At 41.2% G+C, this 23150-nt stretch overlaps 1 protein-coding gene and 1 long non-coding RNA gene across 11 annotated transcripts in view; one reads left to right on the top strand and one right to left on the bottom strand.

Moving 5' to 3' along the window:
- Samd12 (sterile alpha motif domain containing 12) overlaps window positions 1–15223 on the bottom strand; it is a 430917-nt gene extending 415694 nt beyond the window's left edge. For all 9 annotated transcript variants that reach the window (XM_078016757.1, XM_040293706.2, XM_078016764.1 and 6 more), the window contains exon 1: window positions 15086–15223. In XM_078016757.1, coding sequence (XP_077872883.1) covers window positions 15086–15098 — 13 coding nt within the window. In that variant the 5' untranslated portion in view covers window positions 15099–15223. The remainder of the gene's footprint in view (window positions 1–15085) is intronic.
- On the top strand, window positions 14580–22737 carry LOC120892916 (uncharacterized). 2 transcript variants are annotated; one of them, XR_013423837.1, is made up of 3 exons: window positions 14580–14938; window positions 16056–19818; window positions 21021–22737. It is a non-coding gene; the product is annotated as an uncharacterized LOC120892916 (long non-coding RNA). The 2 variants fall into 2 exon arrangements; XR_005737734.2 differs by lacking the exon at window positions 14580–14938 and having other exon boundaries at window positions 15197–19818.
- The last annotated feature ends 413 nt before the right edge of the window (window positions 22738–23150 follow it).

The raw sequence follows: 23150 nt of genomic DNA, 5'->3' as shown, positions 1-23150 counted from the left end.
CAATAACAAAACTTAAGCTATTAGAAAAAGACAATGATGTTTTAAAAAATTTATGTTCACATATAACTTGAATAAAAATAATTTTTAAGGTTATAATGTGCTTATCATACTTCCTGATAATGGTTTCAATTCAATTCTATACACTTGCCCAGACTTCTCTCTCAATTGTCTTCATTCTACCTTTGTACTTTATATACACACACACACACACACACACACACACACGGTGGCCTCAGATAACTTACTTACACAGAGCCTATTTCCTTACATGCAAAATGGGAATAAGTACAAAGTTTAAGGTATAGAAATTTGTAGAAGCCACACTCCTTAGTATACAGTAATCATTTAATGGTAAAGAATATTTATTTGTTTGTAGTTGTACATAAATATTTAGGAATTTTATCATCTGAAAAATGAAATTCTGATTTTGAAATATTAACCAAAGAGGCCATTTAATGGCTGATATAACAACTGAAGTGTTTCCAAATGGACTGAATCAAAGATTCTAAAACATTAGAATAAAGATGAATGCACAGTCCCCCAGAGTATACCAAGAAAAAGACAAGACTAATCAAATTTCGGGAAGATGACTAAATAGAGGCAACCAACATGAAACTCCAAAAGAAAAAGATGGGAAGAAAATCTTGTGAAGAGAAAATATTGAAGATTCAAATAATAAAAAAGTATGGCAATAATTGGGTAAAAGTAGTGCATATAAATAATCAATAAGCTTCAATGAAGGTAGAACAGCATTTAGGAAGTGTGTCATAACTCATCTCCTTAGCTCACCAGAATGCTGTCCTTGTATTGCAAAGACCTCTTGTTCCATCCAACAGATACACCTTTCATTACAAAAGGTGATTTTTATGTCTTTAGCCTAGATGATGGCCACCAATGAATGACAGGACAGAACAGAAAATAATGACTCCTTTGGAAATTTGGACAGCTATTTATTGCCCTCTCAAGACTTCCCATTACTGGCCTCATTAAATGCTATCTCTAAAGAGAATGAGATGATTTGTTTTCCTTGTACATATTTACAAAAAGAATGCATTGATTTTTTTTCTAATTTTATCAACAACTATTAAGATTTGCTAGAATAGTGTTACTCAGCTAGTGATGTGGATAAATCCCAAAGGTTGTTACCTCTCCTTGTGTGATCCCCTGAAATGTCTGGGTAGCAGATTTGTTTAGTGGCAACAGAGCAGACACTCTAAGTCGTCTGAACTTGGGTTTGAATTCTTACTTCATCATTTTCTACCTGGTGACCTTGGGGAAATTATTTAATTTCTCTAGGACTTCATCTCTTCATGTAGAAAAGAGATAATACTAGTAACCATTTTTAACTGTTGTGAAAACTGGAATATTGAAAATAACCAACAATCAGTATGGCCTGGACACAAACCCACCAGAGCCGCACTAGGATTTACCTGCTGATACCAGTGAGTGCCTAATAAGTGTTAGCTACTCAAATCTCTGCTGTTACTGTTAGTTCTTTATTAGTATTTTCATGATCTTTTTATTCCTATGGGAAATATGAAGAATTTTTATGCTCAGAAAAACATTTTTTTAATTATTACCTTAATATGACTATTTAGAAGATCTGGTAATGGAGGTGAATTAACAAAATATTGGGAAAGATAAAGAACTTGACCTCTCATCCCACTAAGCCAATGACTAGGCACCTCTGGAGAATTACATGACCTCATGCCCCACTCTGGCTACTTTCAGCCATAATTTAAGAAAGTTTCTGGAGCCCTTTTAAAATCATAAGCCAAGTACTACAGACAGCTGTTAACATCTCATTTACAAACGACTTCAAAGTGGGCTCTGTGCCATCCCTTGTGCTCATGGCAGCAATGACAGAAGCCACAATAAGAAGCCTCAAGACACTAAGTTCTAAATCTAAGCTCTACCACTACTGTTAGGTTACCTTGGGCAAGGGATGCTTCACATCCTCATTTATGAGAAGGGGGCAGGTGGGTCTGCTCTGCTTGCCAGTGGACCCGTTGTGGCTCAGGGGAGAAACTACTCTGGAAAGCACTGTGCAGTGTAAGGCCAGGGCAGGGGGAATACAATGATGATGGCCTCAGTGTGAGCCCCAGCTAGCATGCAGGTGCCACCACCTACTGAGTTTCAATTAAGAACCCTGGCCAGCAAGGCCAGTCAGAGGGCAGGAGTGTCCAGGGATGGGTAGGGGTACTTAGTAAGCAAGGCACTCAGCTCCAACCAGGGAAAATCTCTCCTTTATCATTAGAATCAAGGACAATGACCTCAGTACCTAAGCCTGAATCTTAAAGCTTCTGAGAGCAGGAAGTCAAGGCAGCAGGGGATAGGAGGATATGGAGATGGTGTTTCTGTCTTGGCAAAATTGTATAGTTGACCAAATTTGTTTCCGGCATCTTTTTCCCCTTTCCTTTCTGAGACTAGACCTGTTGCTTCCCTAAAACCCCATTCTCAGTCTGCAGGATTAGAGAGCCCTTGAGTACCTCTTGGCTAGCTGGTGCACCCAATCCTACTGAACAGGCAGGCATGCCCCCAAGCCTAAGCTCTCCAGAACATGTTCTAAAAGCTATGTCCTCCCGCAACACTTTAGCAAGAGAAATCTTCCTGCTCCATCCCAGCCCTGCCTGTTAATTACTACAGAATCAACCAACTTACAAGAAACTGTCAAAGACCTGCATGTTCTTCTAGCTCACACTTCAACAGTTTCATTTTTAAGAAAAAGTCTTAAGATGATAATGTCTTAATATAGTATTCCCCAAAGAGTCCGAACTAGGAAATTGCATAATCATCTTTTTAGACAGCATCTTGATCAAATTTCAGCTCCATCATTTACAAGCTGTGTGACAATGGGCAAGTTATGTGACCTTTCTCTTCTTTTCATTATTTGTAAATAGGGATTATAATGGCTTTTACCTGATAGGAATGATGTGAAGATAATGAGTTAAAATATGAAAAGTATTTAGAACAGTGTCTATTACATAATAAAAAATTAATCCCTGTACTATGTATCTATTTTGCAGTTTCAACACTCCTTAACTGCCAGAACCACTGTCAGAACATTGCCTTCTCTAGGAGTTAACATCTAAACTCTTAATGGCCCCTGCCCTATGGGTGATCTCTTCTGTCCTTTGAATCTTCAAATTCTACCTCTTCACTAAGCCAACTCACTCAGTCCATAACCACTCTCAAATATCTTCTAGCTTTGAAAGAAAAAAAATAAAAGCTTCCTTTGAACTTACTTCCTGCCTAGGTACAGACCTCTGCCTTGGTTCCAGCTTTTCTCCCCATATTTTCAATCTCCGAGACTTTGATCATTCATTCTCTCTCTCTCTCTCTCTCTCTCTCTCTCTGCATGTACTTCAAGAGCAGCTTCCTCATTACCCACTTAATCCTTCAACCACAGTCATACAGATTCGCCTCCCCATTCATTTCATTGTTTTCCAAACCCAATGGCATGTCCCGACACACACCTGGCCAGCTCCCTGTGCATCAGGTGATACCAAGACTCAGAAAGGGCACATTTCTCCCACTGGCTATTTCTTCCCTGTTTCTTCTAGTTTCCTCTTCCTGGTCCCATCCATGAAACAAGGCAGCTGCCTGGTGGTCAGGCTCTCCCCATTAGGAATCTGCTCTTGCTCCAGTGATCTCTTGCCACAAGTGTGCTCAGAAGAGGATGTCAGGAGGACAACATGTGAACATGTGGGAGAAAGACATTCAAGGCAAAGGAACCACATCAGCAAGACAAGGGATTCCAGGTGTGCTGTGAGTACCTAGGATTAGCCCTGCAGAGGAAGCCACGGCACCCCGGAGAACTTGGACTTTGTTTTATTGACAGTGGAGCACCTGAAAAATTGGGAGCAATTATGTATCTGCCACTCCCTCTGCCACTCCCTCTAACAGTCCCTCATCCTAGCTGTTTTCTTCTTAGGAAACATGTCCAACATTTGCTCCCATTTCTTTCTTTTCCCTTATCACTCTATTATCACTTCACCTTCTCCCTCATCTTTTCAGTCTTTCCAGACTGCAACCACATTTCCCATAGCAGCAAGTTCACTCTATTAGGAAACAATGGAAAAACTACCATGACTTCTCAAGAGGAGTCCAGAGCACTATGGGGACCACTGCTGTGGGCACGGAGGCTGTGCTCTGATGCAGAGGGAGAGCAGCTCTCACACAGCCTCCCCTGCCCAGGTTCCTGCCTTTTCTCTGGTGATATATTTAGCACAGGAGTCTTAAATCTCTGACTCAACCATAAGCTCCCAGAGGGAATTTTATATGGTCCTATGACATTCACAGTGCTGCGTTCACAGCAGGTGCACAATGAATACTTGTTGTCTAAATGAAACGGTGATTTTCACTAATTGCATGTGGGGTGTGCAGGTGAATTGAAAGGTAGCATGGAAAAACAACTTTAGCAAAACACCCAAAGACCAGGAAAACCTTACAAAGAAAGGATGCAAATGTGCAGTCAATTAATAGCCAAACACTGAGATTTTACCCACTCAACAAAATTTTCCCCTATTGCAGAGCACGATTAATGCTTTGATTTTATTATAATGCTGTTTTTTTTTTTTAAGTTACCAAGGTTTCCAAAAGACAACTAGTAACCCAGAACCAAACTCCCACTCTGAGACAAACGAGAAAGCAACACAGTAAGGTGAAAAAGCAAGGACTCTCTGCAAAAGGGGGCATTTGCCTTCCCAGTTCGGTTCTGCCACGCATTATAGCAGTGTGGCCCTGGGAAAAGTATCTGTCTTCTCTGGACCTAAATTCCCTCTCAATTATTAGATAGGGGGAAATTTCCACCTACCTCGCTGCATTATAAGAACTTATTTTTAGAGAATGACATAAAGATCTTGGCTCAGAGTCGGCACCAAGTAACATTAATTCTTTTGTTTTTTCAGCAAATAGTCCAGTGTTTTCTATGCACCAGACAGCAAAAAGCACGGAGGGTAGATCAGAGAATAAAAAAAAAAAAAAAAAAAAAAATCAAATGACAGTTCTCATTAATCTGAGATTATTCATCTTTAGACCCTGTGAAAAAGGATAGAAGCCCTAGATCATTTTCCCATGAAATATATACATAATGTCCATACACAAACTATGCCTACAGCTGTAAGGGGATTAAACACCACATGAAATTCTTCAGTCCCTCTTGTTATCTTAGACAAAAAACCCTGCCTCTATATCAGTCTCTCTCAAATATATTTGATAAGAATGGCTTGGGACACAGGTTTGACTTAGGGTCCCATTTATTTTACCCAAAAAGAATAATCCAGAAGACTCATCATATAAGGGAATATTGCCTAAGAAGATCTCACAGTCTGTGGTCCACCTAGTTTTCCTAAATTTACTCACCTTAGCATATGACTACAAGTCAAATTCTTTTAGAACCTGGCACCTAGTAGGTCTTCAGTAAATTTTCTTAAATATATTTTTAAGAAACAACATTACAAAAATAAATGAATGTGATACCCACATCCATTTCCTAGATGATTCTAATACCAAATATCTATCTCACAGATGATCCAGGTGAAATATTTACTAAATAACGACAATGGAATAAAGTCGGGATTTCTCTGTAGAAAAGAAACAGAAAGAAAGACCTAGGCCACCACAAAGCACTGGCACACATCTAGTGCTGCTTTCAGAGACTCAAGGCCAGGAGACAGACATGTCATCTCCACCTCTGTTCTTGGTTACTGATTGTTCAGTCTCCTGCTCCAATAAACCACTGGTCAACAGAAGCAGTAAAAAGCACCAGACAAAATCATGTACAAAGTACACATACTACAGCCTGGTTAAGAACACATTTTCACTTCTGCATAGAGCACAGGTGTCTCTCCAAAACCAAAAACAAAACCCTCACATAAAATGTTCACATTTTACAACTTCAAACAACCGTTAAGGCAACTGTGTGTCTAGGAGTCAATCTGTAGCAATCCCAAATTCAAACATTCTAGCCCATGTCTCAGAAGCCAGGGATAAGTCCTAGAAATCTCAGAATGTTCCCATCAAAATGATATGTAGAAGACTATCTTTTTGAATTTGAAAGCAATTCCACTATCAGGCTCCATACCCACTTTTTAGCAATTCTTTGTAGTTCTTACACAGGGTTTCTGTATAAGAACAAGCACTGCTCCTACTGTACAAAGACCCATTTGAGAGATTCAAATCTGGGGCAGAATCACACGCAGCTGCAAAACCAAAGGCTGGCCCCTGCCATTCTCAAAGTTTAGCCACTTTTAATTATCAATAGTCAACAAACCTTTTCTTAGGCTTCACAAGATGCAATCCATCTTGTAGCAAGACCAAGTCACCTTGTTTGACAAGACCAACTCCTTTCAGGAACAGAGTGATCTTTTCCCCTCTCTGGCTAAACTCACTTTCTGTGGCCTCTCAAATCTGGTCTTCCCTTCCCAATTCTTGCCCACTTTTCCTCAAAATTAAGTCTTCTTGCTCACTTTTCCCCCAAATTAAGTCTTCCTGGCCTATTTCCCTATCTGATTGTTTTCCAAAACATCAACAAAACCATTACTTAGAAGTTGATAACAAATTCTTATGCTACTTTTTATAAAGTTAAATTTAAAAGGTATGTCTTTGGTTTGCTAAAACTAATAGCATGTTTAGACTAAAACCATGAATGAAGACTGGACTAATGCCTGGAAATCAGGGGTGTACACATGCCATAGTGACACTGCACATTCAAGGAACTCATTTCTGGAGAATTGTCCCTTTCTGATTCCACAACTACTTGCATGGTCCCATTAATGTAAGTCTCTTATTTTCTTGAGGCCTTCTTTACCAGATGATTTCTACAGAGAAAACTTCCAAATAAAGGAGAGTGTACATGAGGCAAAACCACTCTAAAAAATTATTTGGCAGTTTCTTACAAAGGTTAAGAGTGTGTGTGTGTGTGTGTGTGTGTGTGTGTGTGTGTCTGTCTGTCTGTCTGTCTGTCTGTCTTGAAAATCCCACTATTTGCACAAGAGAAATTAACAGGTTCATGCACCTGTAAGCAATTGTTTACAGTGGTTTCCTCATAATCATCAATTACTAGAACCAATCTAAATGTCCTTCAGTCAGTGAGTGAATACACTTCAGTGTCCATTCAAAGGAATCCTAATCAGCAATTAAAAGGACTGAACTATTGCATGCATCAACATAAATAAATTTCAGGGCTGTACACCTAAGTGAAAGATGCCAGTCTCAAATCTGGCAGAATGTGATACCATTTATATGACATTCTTGAAAGGACAAAATCAGAGGGATAGAATTCAGACTGGTGTCTTCAAAGGCCATGGGTGAAGGGGAAGGTATAAGGAAATGTTGTGGAGAGGTCTTGGAATTGTTCTATATCTTGATTGTGGTAGGGATTATAATACTTTTAAAACTCACAGAAATACAAAAAGTGATTTTGCTGATTATAGAATCATACTTAAATAATCCAAATATAAAAAAATTTAAATACTAGTATGAAAGCATAAAAGACAAAGTGAGAAAGAGAATATATTTGCAATGGGGACTAGAGTTTCAAAAATAATAATGAAACAGTTTGAGCCATACTTTATCTTGAAAAAAAAGAAGCTGAAGAGTTTGCTTTATCTCCTATTTAACTTAAGTTAGGTTATACTTGTGATATGTGTTGATTCTTAGAATAGAAAAAGAATCCATTTTTATTTGTTATGTAACTTCTGCAACTAGATCTATGCCAGCAGGAGGAAACATCTTCCATTTCACACTTGATTTTTCATAATCCAATTGTGAAGGAGATCACTTTCCCCCCCCCCAAAAAAAAATATTTCAGGGCATCTCTTTTTGCCCAAGACTTATCTTAGTTCTTGGAAGACACTAATGGCTCTTGTGAATGCCTTTCAAGCCAACATCAAAGCCCATTTTTCTCCTGTTTCTTGATTATCTGGCCTACTTTAACTGGACCATCGTTTTATGAGTTCAGCAGTTTTACAACATCATTTTCATAGAGCCCATGAAATTTTTCCTCTTTGGAAAGAATTGAAAATTTTCTTTCAAATCAACTTACTAGGCACATTTATTGTGTGGCGGGATGTTGATCAGCTAATCAGACATAAACCTACCAAACTGCTGGTGTTAAGAGGCAAGTAAATTTTTAGAGGGGAAAATTATATTAAGTTATGAGCCTTTAATGAATAGCTCCTATCATGAGAGTTTTACTTCCCTCTGTTGCTTCATAGCTGCAGGGATTCAGATAATGAATACATCAAAAAATACAATTGAGGATGCCTTACATTTTATCCATATCTTAACTCTAAGAACCATCAATGAGTCTTCCATCATCCAACACCTGTTACCCCACACACTGCACTAACATGGGGATATAAAAACGTCTCAGATATTTTCCTATGTGGCAGAAAAATCAGGTAAAACAGCATCATCACCAGCAGGATTATTCATTGCATAGTCACTGAGCACCTGTGAAACCAGGTCTTAAGACCTTTCTTGATACAAACTTAATGCTATGACATGCCTATGAGTTCATTACTATTAATATTCCCATTGGATGGATGAACAAAAGAGTTCTGAGCCATGAAGTGAATTAGCCAGGCAAACATTGCAGGTCCTCAGAAGAGATGATCAACCCTTGTCTGGCTGTAGAGCTTACATAAAGCCAACACTGCCAAAGCTGTAGCACCCTTGGGGACAGCCACACACTGTGGGCGCAGTGACAGACCAAGAGCCCATTCTGCCCCAAGTCTCCAAGTCAGCTGTGGCTCTAAGAGCCCCAATTCACAGCAGTCCACAAAGGCTGTCAAATCACTTGAGACCCAGGATGTGCTGAACAGAATACCAGGAACACCTTCTCCAGCAGCAAGGCAGGCCTGAGGATCAGGGAGGGACAAGGAACCCAACCTTAGTAGCTCCCCAGGCCCAAGTGCCCTGGGAAGAGGGCTGCGGGAGGCAGTGAGGCAGGCCACCCTTGTCACCAGCAGCTGCCAGCCCATCCTGTTCCTCACTCCGGGAGGCAAGCCATGCGAGCAGCTTCTTGCACCCACACTTTAGAAAAATCAGACTAAATATAACCACATTTGCTCTTATGAGCCAGCTCAGAGCAGAGGGTGGGGGCCTGCTCCATTCCACTTGAGGAAATCATGGAGAGATCAGCTTGATTTACCAGGGAGGAGCTTCCCTTGCTTGCTCCTTTGGTTTCAAAAGGGCCATATTCAAGATCCAACTGGGCTGTGGCGAGTGCTGAAGGTTTGGCCAAGCAGATAACAGAAACTATAGGGGAAAAAATATATATGTGTGTGTTTGTGTGTGTGTGCCGGCACGCGCGCGCCAGGCAAGACTTAGAAATCTTCTCATTCACTTTTATGACCACAGGGAAGAACAACCACATCAACCTAATGGAAAAAACCCATTAGAGGGCCCACATTATACACACACTACTGTTTCCTGCCCTTCCCCCCACACACACACCCATCAAAATCCTACTCAAAGCCTTGCTCAAAGGCTACTCCTTCCGTTAGGCTACCCCGTCCAGCTGAGAACCAGCTCAGAACTAAATGCTACATTTGTTCTCTGCCGCCCTCCCACGATATGGTGTTTGTGCTTTTATTTAGAACTGATATCATTCAGCCTAATCTGCTTCTCTGTCTCCTTCAGGAAAGTGAGGGTTGTGGCAGGGGAAGGGAGTTGAAGGGCTCAGCTCCCTCCTTTATTAGATCCCCACCAAATCTAGTAGAGTTCTGGGCAGCAGGCAGCCCTGTACTGCTTATCCACAGAAATGCAAAAGCTGCTTCAACACCAGTGAATGAGAATTTGCAACAGCCCCCCTTTCCATGAATTAAATGCACAACATTCCTGGGGTTCAATCATGGGCTTCAGACTTCAGGCTGACTTCTTGTAACTTGTCACCACAGCAGGTACTGTGTGACTCAGCATTGTAGACTCTGCTATGCCAGCAAAGTTTCGCACCATCTCCCCTCCTTAGCACCAGCCCTTGTTTCTTTTAGCCTAAGAGAACAACAGCAAGGCTGATGAGAAAGAAAGGGTGGCAGGAGAAGAATTAGTAAGCGCTGTGCTATGCATGGCAACCCTGGATTAGACTGAAGCCCTGTCTGAGAGGGCTGCGGAAGACATGGGAGTGGCAGGAACCTCTGCCACAGCAAGTTCCACCCAGGATTTGAGGCCCCACTTCTGGTTCACACAGTCACTGCACAGGAATTCTCAATGAGTGTCTAGTCACCATTCTCAGGTCCTAAAGCAGAGTGCTCAACAGAAACTGCTGGGATAGGAAGCTCAGATCTGATAAGTTAGAGAACAAAAGGAAAGCAAGTAAGAAGAAAAGAAGATACTTGGTGATACATGAAATGGTAGAGGACAGGGAAGCGGTTAGTTTAACAACACCATGGCCCTGCAAGGCTCAGTACCTATTAGAGAAACTTGTCCATAGTCCCACTGCTTTTATGCCTACTCTGAAGATGATACAGTTGGGAGCTCTCCTGAAGCATTTTGGAAGCTACTGTGGGAATCAAAAGCACTCACAATCCCACCTGGCAATTCGATTGTCATCCATTCACTCATCTAAGCTTTCCAGAGGGTCTACCATGGGCCAGGCCTAAGACCACAAGAAAAGGTACTTAGAAAAGTTCAGGTGGGCTGGCATTGACAGAAAGTCACCCAAGGACAGGAGGAAGCACCTCTCCTTTGCTTCCCATGCCATATGCGGGGAAATTCTTCAGAATGATGCTTCTGGTCTCTATCTACACCTTCTCAGGGGCTGCTCTCAGGACAAAAGGAGGCAACTATTTGGTGATCAGTCCCACCTAGCTGCTGGGGGAACACATACTCTGCTCTCGAGACTGTCAGTGTTACAGAGGGAGGTGCCCCTGAAGGTCACTGACACAAAGCCAGAAAAAGTTACCCATATACCCTTGTGAGGAAGGTGACATTTTACTGTCCCATTATTACTCCTTTAACTCTGGTAAAGTTCTCAATTCAAGGTGGGTGAAGAGTCAGCATCTACTGGCCCCCAAAACCCAGGCACCTCTTTCCACATTTTCCCCCAGACTTAAAAAAGACCAGTGATCAGTAGTCTTTTTTTCCACTCTTTTACAGCAGAAAAACTATAGAATTTGAGCACCAAGTGACTTATCAGAGGTCATTTGATAATTCAAGCACTTAAAATGGAAAAGTCAGATCCTCCAACAGATGTCACTTCAAGTGCACTCACTTCCATTTGAAATATTGGGAGGGGTACTGAAAATTGGAAATATATATATATATATTTTTTTTGCCATGTAAGAAGACTATTGTATCCTACCTGGAATGGAAACACTATGTACAGTGCTCACCCGCCCTACTCTTTTCATAAAAATCTAAGGATGAAGGAGGAGAGGAACTGGGAAAAAGAAGAAAAACTCTTCTCTGGCTTGGGGGAATCAGGCTTTTATATATTCCATTCATGAAACAATTATTGTGGGGGTCCTAAGTGCCAGGCACTGCTCTTAGATAAAAACAAAACTTATGAGTCTACATTTTTCTTCTTCCTGTGTAATACTGCAATCTCTTTCTCTCAGATAAGGTCTCATCAGTCACGTGGTCACAACTATCCACACAGTCTGGCCATGGAGAATGGGTGACTGTAGTTCCTGCATGCTACCTTCTACCTTCTATCTAGGGGTCCTATGTCTCCATTAAAAAAAAAAAAGACAATACATGCCAATATAATCCCAATCCAATACAGACCATAAAGTGGTGCCCTTTTCTGTGGTTGGAAAACACACTTTTCAGATGCTCAGCTGCCCATAAATGCAAAACAAAGCATAGGTCACAATAAGGCTAGGGACCATAAGTAGGATGTTCTTAAACTCCAAGATGAAAATATAACCCAGGGAAGCCATAAAACAATAAACAAATGGCACCTCTTTTTCATCTTAAATACAAAGCTTCAGATTCAGCAAAACGAAAGAGTGTCCTACTTGCAATTAACACTTTTACAAGTTCAAGTTTACTTAAGAGAAAGATTACACATTATAAAATCCTTCAAATTTGTTACTAATTAGAAAGACTGGCAAGCATGAATTAGTGAAAAATTGAGATACAAAACACGTGCCAAATACTATGACTTTTTCTAAGGAGAGGGTGTACACGCAACACTTCCCGAGAATCTTGATTCTAGGGACCCTCCTATTAGACCCTTCATTTATTTAATTCAATTCTCACAATGTTCCCAGGAAGTAAACAATAGAGAGCCCATTTTTATTCCAGATGTGGAAACTAAAGCTCAGGTGGTAAGTAACAGTTTCTATATTTCCTCCTCCAGTTCCTCTAGCAAAAGTCCTTATTCTCTGAATCAGTGTTTCTCAAGGGGTTTGGGTAAAGTGGTCATTATGGTCTTGGCCTGGAAACTTTGTATGGGATTATCAAGCACTGCAGGACATTTAGCATTGCCAGCTCACCGGCACAAAATACAAACAGCAGCTCCCAATAGCACTTTCTACACATCTCAGATGTGTCCTTGAAGGACAATGCCATCCTCAACAGCAGAGGAAAACCACAGCTCTGCTTCTTTGAACATCAAGACAAAAGACTGAAGGGAGGAGTACTTCATTTAAAAGACCCCCCTATCTTCAAATATCTCAGAAGTCCCTGTTTATGGCATTTAGGCTAAGAAAGCCTCAGACGCTCTTCTGAAGCCAGTTATCAAAGCTCCATAAATATATGTATTGCCATGTAATCTGCAAGAATTTTTTGAGTACTCATGATGGGCCAGGTCCTATGCTATTGGGCGGGAAGATGAAATCAAAGAGCACATGGTCTCTACCTGCCAAGGGCTTAGAGTCTAGTAGAGAGACCAAGTATGGTAAATTCTAGGGTAGATATAAGCATGGGTGGGTACTAAGGAAGCAACGGGAAGGTAGAGAGACAGGGAGGACTGGAACAGGTTCCCAGAGGAAGAGAAGCTTGTCTTAAACCTTGCAAGATGACATGGGAGGAGCCAGGAAGGTCCCAGTCCCTGCGGAGAAAACTGCCTCTGCAAAGACCAGAGACAGGAATCACATTTTCAACAAAGCTTAAAACACTTCCTTCATTTTTCAAGTTCAGAGCTCATTGTGACTCAGAACCAGGATCTCCTGTTTACTAGATAGGCACTTCAGCCAAATAAGTCACTAGAAAATAAAACAAATTCTCTGTATTCCACACATACTTCTTTTCAGAGCTTATTTTGGTAAGGTCTGGCTCCACTGGTATGATTACCCATTAGACAAGAAATATGAGTAATTCTATACTTCTTACAGTGATCAGTAAATTGTCTTCAAGAACACGGTGGACTGAGGTGGGGTTGTGCCTCAGCTGAAGAGCGCTCGCCTAGCACCTGCGCGGCTCTGGGCTGGATCCTGATCCTCAGCATCACATAAAAATAAATAATTTTTTTAAAAAAAGGTATGCGTCCAACTACAACTTAAAAAAAAAATAACACAGCGGACTGCCAACAAGTGGGAGTATCTCTCACTTGGGGACACAAGAGAAGCAAAAAAGATTATAATCAATGTCATCTGATGAGTGAGTGGAAGGGTTCCAGTAGGTCAACCTACCGTTGGTCTCAAGCTCAAAATGAACTCTACCTCAACTTTTTGTTTTTGAGGTATCTGAAATCTTGTCTCCTTAATCAGATGTCACAATGCACAAAGACAAATTCTTGCCCTATTTTCATGTTTGCACAGAAAAGACAAACTAGAAAAGTCTTTGGTTATTTTTTTTTTTTTAATGGCAGATCAATCTATCTCGGTATCTAAGAGAGGGAAAGAAAGAATGAAGCTCATTTTTGTGGATGTGGTTGGAAAAGCAGGTAGCGGCCAGCTGAGGATCTCTGAACCTGAGACAGCTTAGAGGCAGTAGTTTCCTGAGTTCATGGGTTCTGAGTACAGGAGCTGGGCTGTTGCTACTTTAGGTTGTTAAGACAGTAATTATAAGGAAAGCAAGAGTCAGGTTATATCAATTTCTCTCTCCTGGGACAGGAAGGGGAGGCAGAAGCAAGTAAGCCCATGTGGTTGCTTCTGTTCTACAAGGAACAGGCTCATTTCCCTTTGGCAAGGAGCCTGCTGCTGCTGGCAGACATGCCCTCTTTTTCCTACCTCAGTTCCCCTCTGTAGAAGCACAACTCTGGTGGTGAAGGTAGGCTCCCACTTAGGTCCTTGATTTTATCACTTTATCATTCAGGCACACTTTGATCCTTAATTTGACATCAGAAACCCTTCTGGTCCACGTGTGTCTCCTCTCCCCCAGAAAGTACCATCAATAAGAAAGCCCTTGTTCCAAAGTAAGTGAACCTGAGATGAAGAACTGGAAACCCTTCAAAATCACCTGACTCTACTTTTAACCAGGAAGTTCAAAGGAGGTAGAGCTGTGCAATTAGCAAGTCCAAAGTTCAAAATTAATTGGGGGGGGGGGCGGGGAAGGTGGTCCTCAACGTAAAGGCTTTCCAAAGAGGCGGGTTGTCTTCCTCCAGTCCCCCCACCCCAGGCTGATTCCACTTCGTTTCTGTAAACTTTACTAATCCCTGAAGAGCTGTATAAACACGGACAGGTGTAGGGACACCTTCACCCTCGGGGTACATCTGCTGCGCTGTTGCTGGGTACACTGGGTGCAGGGCCCTTGACCCAATCGCAGTCCAAGCTTCCCGATGACGCACCTGGTCAGGGTCCTCTCCCACGTTTGAGGGGGGGCAAAGTGAGCATCCCCAGTCCAGGGGACACCCAGTCTGTCTTGACAGGAGTGGGCAGGATAAAAGGGCACCTTGGGGCTGAAACCTCATGCCGAACTCCCCGGCTTTCCCTCCATTTCCAGCATATCGTTTTGAATTAGGGGCACTCTTCTACCCTAAAGTCCTGCTCACCCAGAGTCTCTCCAAAGCAAGACAATAATGCGCCTTCCGGCCTTCCTCGCTCAGGTGAGTGCCAAGTGGTGTAGGAGGAAGGGGCCCACTCTCCACCGCCCCCTTTTTTCGCCTCCCCACGATCGCCGAGCTTCAGCAGGGATGTGTGGATTGGGGTGCGCGGGTTAAGAGGGAGCTTAAAATGCCCCAAGCGTCCCTTACCTTCCACAGCCATTCTCTCAGAGCTTCCCTAACGCATGCATAATTTTCTTGGCCGAGGTACTCCTCCTGCCCGCGCTACCCCCCTCCTCTCGCTTTCGCCTAAATATTCTGCGCTCATCTGCTCCAGGACCAACCTGCCGCGGTCACGCAAAGCAAGCAGCCGGCTCCCTGCTCGGCGCAGGGCGGCTGGGAAGTGTAGTCCCCTTCCTTAGCCGGGATCCCGAGACACCCCGAGTCCCCGCGGAGCGCGGCTTGCGGCCACCCTCGGACGGCAGCTTGGGCATCAGCGGGTTCGGACCAAGCAATCTCTCCTAGGGGACTCGTTAAGAGGACAGGGTACCGCGGAGCCTCGGGAGGTGGCTGGACTACATCTCCCAAGATGCCATGCTTCCTTCTTTCGGTGCTAAGAGGAGGGATCGGTGATTGAGACCTTCCCTGTCATTAGGAGCGCCTAGGCACCTGGCCCCCAGCTGTTCTAGGCAGAGGGCCGCCGGGTTGCGAAATGCTCTGGTCCCTGGTCCCCTCGTTTTGGGGGGCGAGTAGAGCCACCCGCTGTCTGGGGTGCTCCACCTGAGCCAGAGACCTGCTGCACAGGATGCGGTTGAAACTTGTTCCTCTGGACCCCGGGATGTGTGGGGTTTGTGGGGAATCCCGCCAGGTCCAGCTGCGGTCTTCTAATCCTCCAGGGTGGTTCTGGAGGCTAAATACTTATCATAGGCGTGGGTGAATTCGGGAGTGGCCTAAAAATACCCAATAGACAGCATCCCCAGGGGATTATTAGGAGCAAAACCTAGGAGCCAGGATTCCATTGAAGGACATCTGACCAAGAAAACCTCCCTGGCTACTGAGGTGTGTGAGGCTTTCACCCTCCCCGGCCTAGGAGTCTGTTGGTGGCCAGGGATAGTGCCCATAATAATAGTGCCCAAGAATTAGTGTTCTTTTGACTTCTGAACCTCTTCTCTACCTTCAGAAGCTGGTGATGCTATAAGAAGAAAGGATAAGGGGAATCATGTAGATGGCAATATAATTCCAGAGCTGGTAAATATTGAAAAAAAAAAATTAAGTTCCCAAACTTTTTTTCTGCTGCATGAGGAAATACAGATGCAGTTATGACTGGAAGGAGTAAGGAAATGATCATGAGAACAATCTGATTTAGGATTGGATTAAGACTTTAAAGGCTTGGAGCTCAGAAATTTCTGGTACTTCGATCACCCAACCTTAGCACTAGTGCCCATCCTCCCCCTTTTTAACCCTGCTCTGCAAAATAACTCCAAGAAAGTTCAAAGACCAGATTCCATGATGACTACTTAGACTTTTGTCTGTCTTGGAAAAATTCTAAAAGAAAATTTTTCACAATAGTTTTGTTTCAGAGTGTATGGCACACCTGTTTCTCTGGTCACTATTTACTCACTTAGTCCTCCTGTTGGCTAGCATGACTGTATAGAGAATAGGTACTTTTAAAACTACCTGCATGTAATCATTAAATACCCTTGGTGATACTTTAAATCTGAGTTCATGCAACTGTGTACAAATCAAACCTCAGGCTTCCATCCTAGGTACAATAGAGAGATCTATCCAGAAAGACAAACTTTCCATTGAAAAGAATTGTTGGATTTAATATACAGCTACATATTCTAAAACCTGGAAAGTGCTGAAACCTAGTGCTTTCCTCCTGCCTTGTGCATATAGTCATCAAAGTGTTAAGTCTTTCTTTAGACTTAATAGATGGAAAGCAGAGCCATATGTTTTAGTTATATTTTTTTTGCTGCTGTGACTAAAAGACTGACCAGGACAATTTTAGGGGAGGAAAAGTCTAGGTAGGGGCTCAAGGTTTCAGGGTTCTTGAGGCTGAACATTATGGCGGAAGAGTGTGGCAGAGGGAAGTGGCTCACATAATGATCAGTAAGCAGAAAGAGAGAGAAAGAGAGAGACTCTTCTGGTCAGATACAAAATATATACCACAACAGCACACTTCTGGTAACCCACCTCCTCTAGCCATACCCTACCCACCACCAGTTACCACTCATTGAATACCAGAAGGGGATTAATTCACTAATTGGGTTAAGGCTCTCATAACCCAATCATTTCTTCTCTAAACCTTCATTCATTGTCTCACACATGAGCATTTGGGGCACACTTCAAATCCGAACCATAACACCATACTATAGGCAATGTCAGTGGTTCTCAACATTGGCTGTACAAATATATCTCTATTTTTCACACGTTAGGGGTTTGGGTAGAAGCACTTAGGTTTTAAAAGTCCACAGGTGATTCTAATCTTCAGCAAAGCTGAAAATCATTGTTCAAGCTCTTAAATATCTGAGTGATATTAAATGTATAAGTCACTGAAATTTATTGCTAATGCAAAAACTTTGTTTTAGCCTAAGTCTTTAATAACTTTCCCAACTGATGTGTGTGCCTGTTGAATTTTTAGTATAAACATAAATAGGATGTGAATGAAATATTAGTTTGAACCACATGAAGCAGGCTGTTTGACTATTTTAAACCAATAACCAGTGTGGTTTCATGTGCTTCAAACTAATAAATGATAAGCAGCAGTTAAGCAGAGGTTTCTGATTCTAGTGGAATATTAAAATCACCTGGGATACTTTTGAAAAAATTGCAGTTCTCAATAAAATGGCCAAAATAAAAAGACAGGAAATACCAATTCCTGTTAAGACTGTGAAGCAGTAAGGACTCATATTGCTGCTGGTGTGTAAATGGATGCAACCTCTTTGGAACAACTCTTGACATATTAAGCTCAACATCCTCTTGTCTCATGACCTAGCAATTCTACTTTTACATGTATGCTGTGTTCTCTAAAAGACATATATAAGAACGTTTATGGCTGCATTGTTTTTATCTTTCCCAAGTGGGAAACAACCCAAATATTCATCAATAATAGATTAGATAAATAAATCATGATATAACCAAATAGTCCTAGAGATCAGAAGTCAATAAAATGTTGCTGCTATGACCACTAGGCACCACCTATTTAAGAGCTAAGTGTGATTTATATTTTTAAATGTTGGGAGAAAAAGCATAATATTTTGCAACACCTGGAATTTATATACAAGTAAGTACATGATGTCTTCAGTTTTTCTTCTTCACCTACAAAGCATAAAGTGCCATCCCTCAGTGTTGCTATATTAATGAGAAGCAGGTTCCTCAGGAGGAGGGAATTAGGCAAGACTTTGAATACAGAAAGTAGGGGGCCCTAGTAGCCATCTTAGAAGCTGCATACAAGCAGAATGTTGAGTGAAAAAAAAAATCAGACAAAAAAACATATATTACAGTGCTTCAATTTATATGAAAATTAAAAACCAGACAAAGCTAATTGATACTATTAGAAATTGGGATAGTAGTTCCCATACTATTAAAGGGAATTTCAGGGAAGAACAGCAAGCTCTGGAAGCAAGCCTCACAGGTTCACATGCGATGGTGTCCTTGGTTGTTATGCAATTTACAAACATGTATATTGTTTGTGAGCACCTACTGAGATATATACATATGATTTGTGCAAGTTTATATGTGCATTAGAGCCCAACAAAATTTTGAAAAGGAATAAATGCTTAAATTCCACCAGGTATGATCAATGATCCATTTACCATCCACCCTTTAATTTTCTGTGCCTTCTCAGGTTCTTTCTTTGCCAGAAAAGTGGCAGTTCCATTCAATTTCATTTAACAAGTGTGTTTGAAGGACTTACTATGAGCCAGACATTCATCCAGGTACTTGGTATATATGGTAGACTACATCTCCAGAAGAAGGCCTAAAAATGTTATACCACGACAGTTGATCTTTTAAAAAGTAAATTATTTGGGTAGGCCTAAAATTATCATATCTTTCCTTAGAACCAGAGATCTTTCTCCAGCTACTAGCAGAAAAGGATGGTAAAAGAGGAACTACAAAAAATCCTAGGCATGAGAAGTAATCAGCACTCTTTTACTCCTTAAAAATGAAGGGAACAAAATGTATGATATGTCAAGATCATTGTAATGTTTTGAGCAACTAATAAAAAAATTTTAAAAATGAAGGGAGCAACATGAGAAGGGATGCACTTGGCCACTAACTGTTAGCCCATAAGGTAGCAGAAGCATTGGTTCTGTGGTTATCAGGAGCTGGATTCTGCCAACAACATGAATGAGCCTGCAAGAGAATCCTTCCCCAGATGCTTCAGATAAGAGTCTAAGCCAGCTGACGCCTTGATTTAGGTTTTGTATACACTTAGCAGAGAACCCAGAAGAGCCCTCCCAGATGTCTTGGTTCCAGGACTAGGAGCTAACAAAGAGCCATTGTTTTAGGTTGCTAACTTTGTGATAATTTGTTATGCAGCAATAGAAATGAATACAGGACACATCCTGTACAAAACAGACTGTAATCCTGGCCATATTTTTGTGGGTTGAGACAGTTAAAAACAATGATAATATTAATAATACCAATAGTGACCAAGTAAATCAGATTCTGTGGGTAGCTTCACTCCCCAGATTTCTCTCTCTTTTTTCAAGTTCTTCAAGTGTTTATAATCTTCTATTTTGCAAAATTGTTAATAAGAGAGCACAATGCCTGGTAAGAAGAGACACATTCGACAGTTCTCTCTCATGTGTTCCAGTAAGCTCTTACTGAATCTTGTCATGTTCCTTTGCAACACCCCTCTTGAACGAAGGCTTCTTCATTCTCTCTGCCACCATCCTGTGGAAGTCAGACAGACCTGGCTTCAGAGCCTGGTTCCGGTGAGTATGAGTTACTTCTCCCTGGATATGGTATTTGAAAGCATCAAGCATGTTTCCACAATTATAATTGGCAGTGAAGATTCCCATAGTGTTTTTCTTAGCCAGCTTCTCACTGCTGTTGACAAGTCCCTAAGAAAAACAAAGGAGAAAGATTTACTTTGGCTCACTCACGGTTTCAGAGGTTTCAGTCCAAGGTCAGCCTGTTCCATTGCCTTTGGGTCTGAGACAAAGCAGAATATTATGGCAGAAGAGCATGATGGAGGAAAACTGCTCAGCTTATGGTAGCCAGGAAACACCAAGGGGGGTGGGGGTGAGAGAGAGAAGAGAGGACTGGGTGGGGACAAGAAATGCCTTTCCAGGGTACACTCCCAGTGACCTACTTTCTTTAACCTGGTCCCTCTTCTACAGTTTCCACCGCCCCCCAGTAGTTCATTCAGCTATTAACGGATTAGTCCCCTGATGAGGTCAGAGCCTACATGATCCACTCATTCCCCAATCGCTCCATCTCTGAACTCTGCTGCCTTGGGGACCAAGCCTTCAGCACATGAGCCTTTGGTGAACACTTCATATTCAAACCATAACAGGGTTATTTTAGGATTAAATCACTTAACTTGGGTAGATCACTTAGAAAGGTACTTGGAATATAGTTAACACCACACATTAGTTAGTTTTCTTACTAAGGAAGGTGAAGTGTACAAATTTACCTGTTCCTATCAGGTGCTCAAAAATGTCACTTTTACTTCCTTTCCAAAGTTCTAATCATCACTTCACACACAAGTACATGTGCTCTCTCCCTTGTTTTAATCTATTAAACAAACGTTTAATGCAAACGTTTAAACAAACGTTTGTTACGCAGTCACCATGAATCCAGTACTGTTGAAAGGCCTGAGAATTCAGAGATAAAGTCTCAGACTCAACAGGGATAAGACTCAGGATAGAGGAAGAAGAGAGGATATGGTGGAAATAGGTAAGTCAATATACTGTCAAATAGCATGGAATAAGGGCTGTGGTCAGTGTGATGGTTAATTGTGTCAGTTTGGGCCACAGGGTGCTGAGACACTTGGTCAGAGATTGTGGTTGCTTTCGTGAGGATGTTTCTGGATGAAATTTACATTTAAATCAATAGACTGGAACTACATGATTAACTTTCCTGGTTCTCTGGACTTCAGATTCAAACTGTAATTAAACCATCTTCTTTTCAGGGTTCCAGTTTGCCTACTCCCTTTGCATATCTTGGAACTTGCCAGCCTTCATAAACTCATGAACCATTCCTAATAACATACCTCTGTCCATATATCTACATCTTCTTGGTTCTTCCTCAGTGCAACCCTGACTAATACAGTCAAATCTACACAGAGTGTAGATCTCCTAGACTCTAATAGGTCCTTAGGGATAGAGGAAGTCAGAAGAAAAGAGAATCAAGAGGACCTCCTCCGTGTCCTGATTCTGGAGCCAGGTGGCAAGAAGTGCTTGGAGGTCACTGGAGAAGACAAGGGCATTCTGAATGGAATTCACAGTGTGTGCAAGGGTGGGGAAGGGAGAAGAAATCAGGAACCTGCAAAGAGGGCCAAGCACAGAATGTGCATATAAAGATGCTGAGAAATGTCCAAGAACACAGATGTCTTGTATTATATCCAGTTTTGGCTTCCTCAGTAGTAAAAGTGAGTCAATGAAGTATAATAAGTGGGATGGCAAATTCAAATTTTCCCAGCCCAAAACTAGTAGCTTATATGCATAGGAGCCTCCATTGGACTCTTTTACATAAATGTATTTATAGCAGTATTTCATGTTTTTATCCAATAATTATTAATATAATAATTGCAATGACTATTGACTGATTCTGTGTGCTAGATAGCTACAGTGCAAGCATATCACACATTTCTCATTTACCATTCATAATAACTCCTGGAACTGGATCAGAGCATATATATAAATTCAAGCACAGAGAAGTTAGTGATTTGTCCTTGTGATTTCAGAAAAGCAGAGTGTGAGAATTTCTTTCTTGATATTCATTCTCTCCTTCCTCCTTATTAACAGAATCTTGTTTTTATTTAGGATGATGATGATCCAATTAAAAGGCCAAATGTTCCAGCCTTCCTTGTGTGACTAAATTCTGGCCAACTGGATCTAATAAAAATTTTTGAATGGGATTTCTAAAAAAGATTTTTAAATAGAAATGATAGCTAGTGCTAGGCTCATTTTCCTTTAGTTTCCTGCTTTGGACATAGTGTTGATGGTTGGAGCTCTGATAATCTTTATGGTTGGTGACATAGGCTACAAAGAGCTGAGCAAAAACAGGGCACTTGATTAATGTTAGCCAACCAACCTTGCAGTAACTTTGTCTTGTATTTTTTTAACTTAATTGATTTTATTTTTTAAAATACATGACAGCAGAATGCTTTACAATTCTTATTATACATATAGAGCACAATTTTTCATATCTTTGTATATAAAGTATGTTCACGCCAATTCATGTCTTTATACAATTCTTATTACACATATATACCACAATTTTTCATCTCTCTATATAAAGTATGTTGATGCCCAATTCATGTCTTCATATATGTACTTTGGATAATGATGTCCATCACATTCCACCATCCTTGCTAATCCCCTGCCCCATCCCTTTCCCTTCCACCCCTATTCCCTATCTAGAATTCATCTATTCCTCCCATGCTCCCCCTCCCTATCCCACTATGAGTCAGCCTCCTTATATCAGAGAAAACTGTGGCATCGAAACATAATGGAATTTTACTCAGCAATAAAAGAGAATAAAATCATTGGCATTTGCAGGTAAATGGTGGCTTTGGAGAAGATAATGCTAAGTGAAGTTAGCCAATCCCAAAAAAACAAATGCTGAAAATTTTCTTGTCTTGTATTTTGTATGAGAAAAAATAAAATTGCATATTATTCAAATGACTTTTACTTTTTGTCTCTGTTATCAGCAACCAAGTACATTTCCTAACTGATACATACAATATTAGCAAGGGACAAAGTCTGGGTCCCATCTCATGCTTCTCATGAAATTTATTCATTATTATGCTGTTATTGTATATAAGCACTTCAGGTGATGGAACCGTGTCCCTTTCTTGTACTTTCACATTCTCAGTCACAATCTCAGTCATAGTAAGTCCTTAATAAATAATTCATTATTACTATTTTCATTATTATCAGCATTTATCAAGTGATTACAAATAATGAGCTCTTTAATGAGTACTTTCATTTACTCTGTGTCATTTGATCCCTGCAATATTGTCAAATATCACTATTTATAGATGAAGAAATCAAGACTCAGTGAGATTAAATAACCTACTCAATGTGTCAAAAACACA

The sequence above is a fragment of the Ictidomys tridecemlineatus genome, chromosome 7 (genome assembly GCF_052094955.1).
Source record: "Ictidomys tridecemlineatus isolate mIctTri1 chromosome 7, mIctTri1.hap1, whole genome shotgun sequence".
Lineage (NCBI taxonomy): Eukaryota > Metazoa > Chordata > Mammalia > Rodentia > Sciuridae > Ictidomys > Ictidomys tridecemlineatus.
Note: the sequence above shows the minus strand (reverse complement) of the source record. Positions and strands in the feature narration are given on the sequence as shown.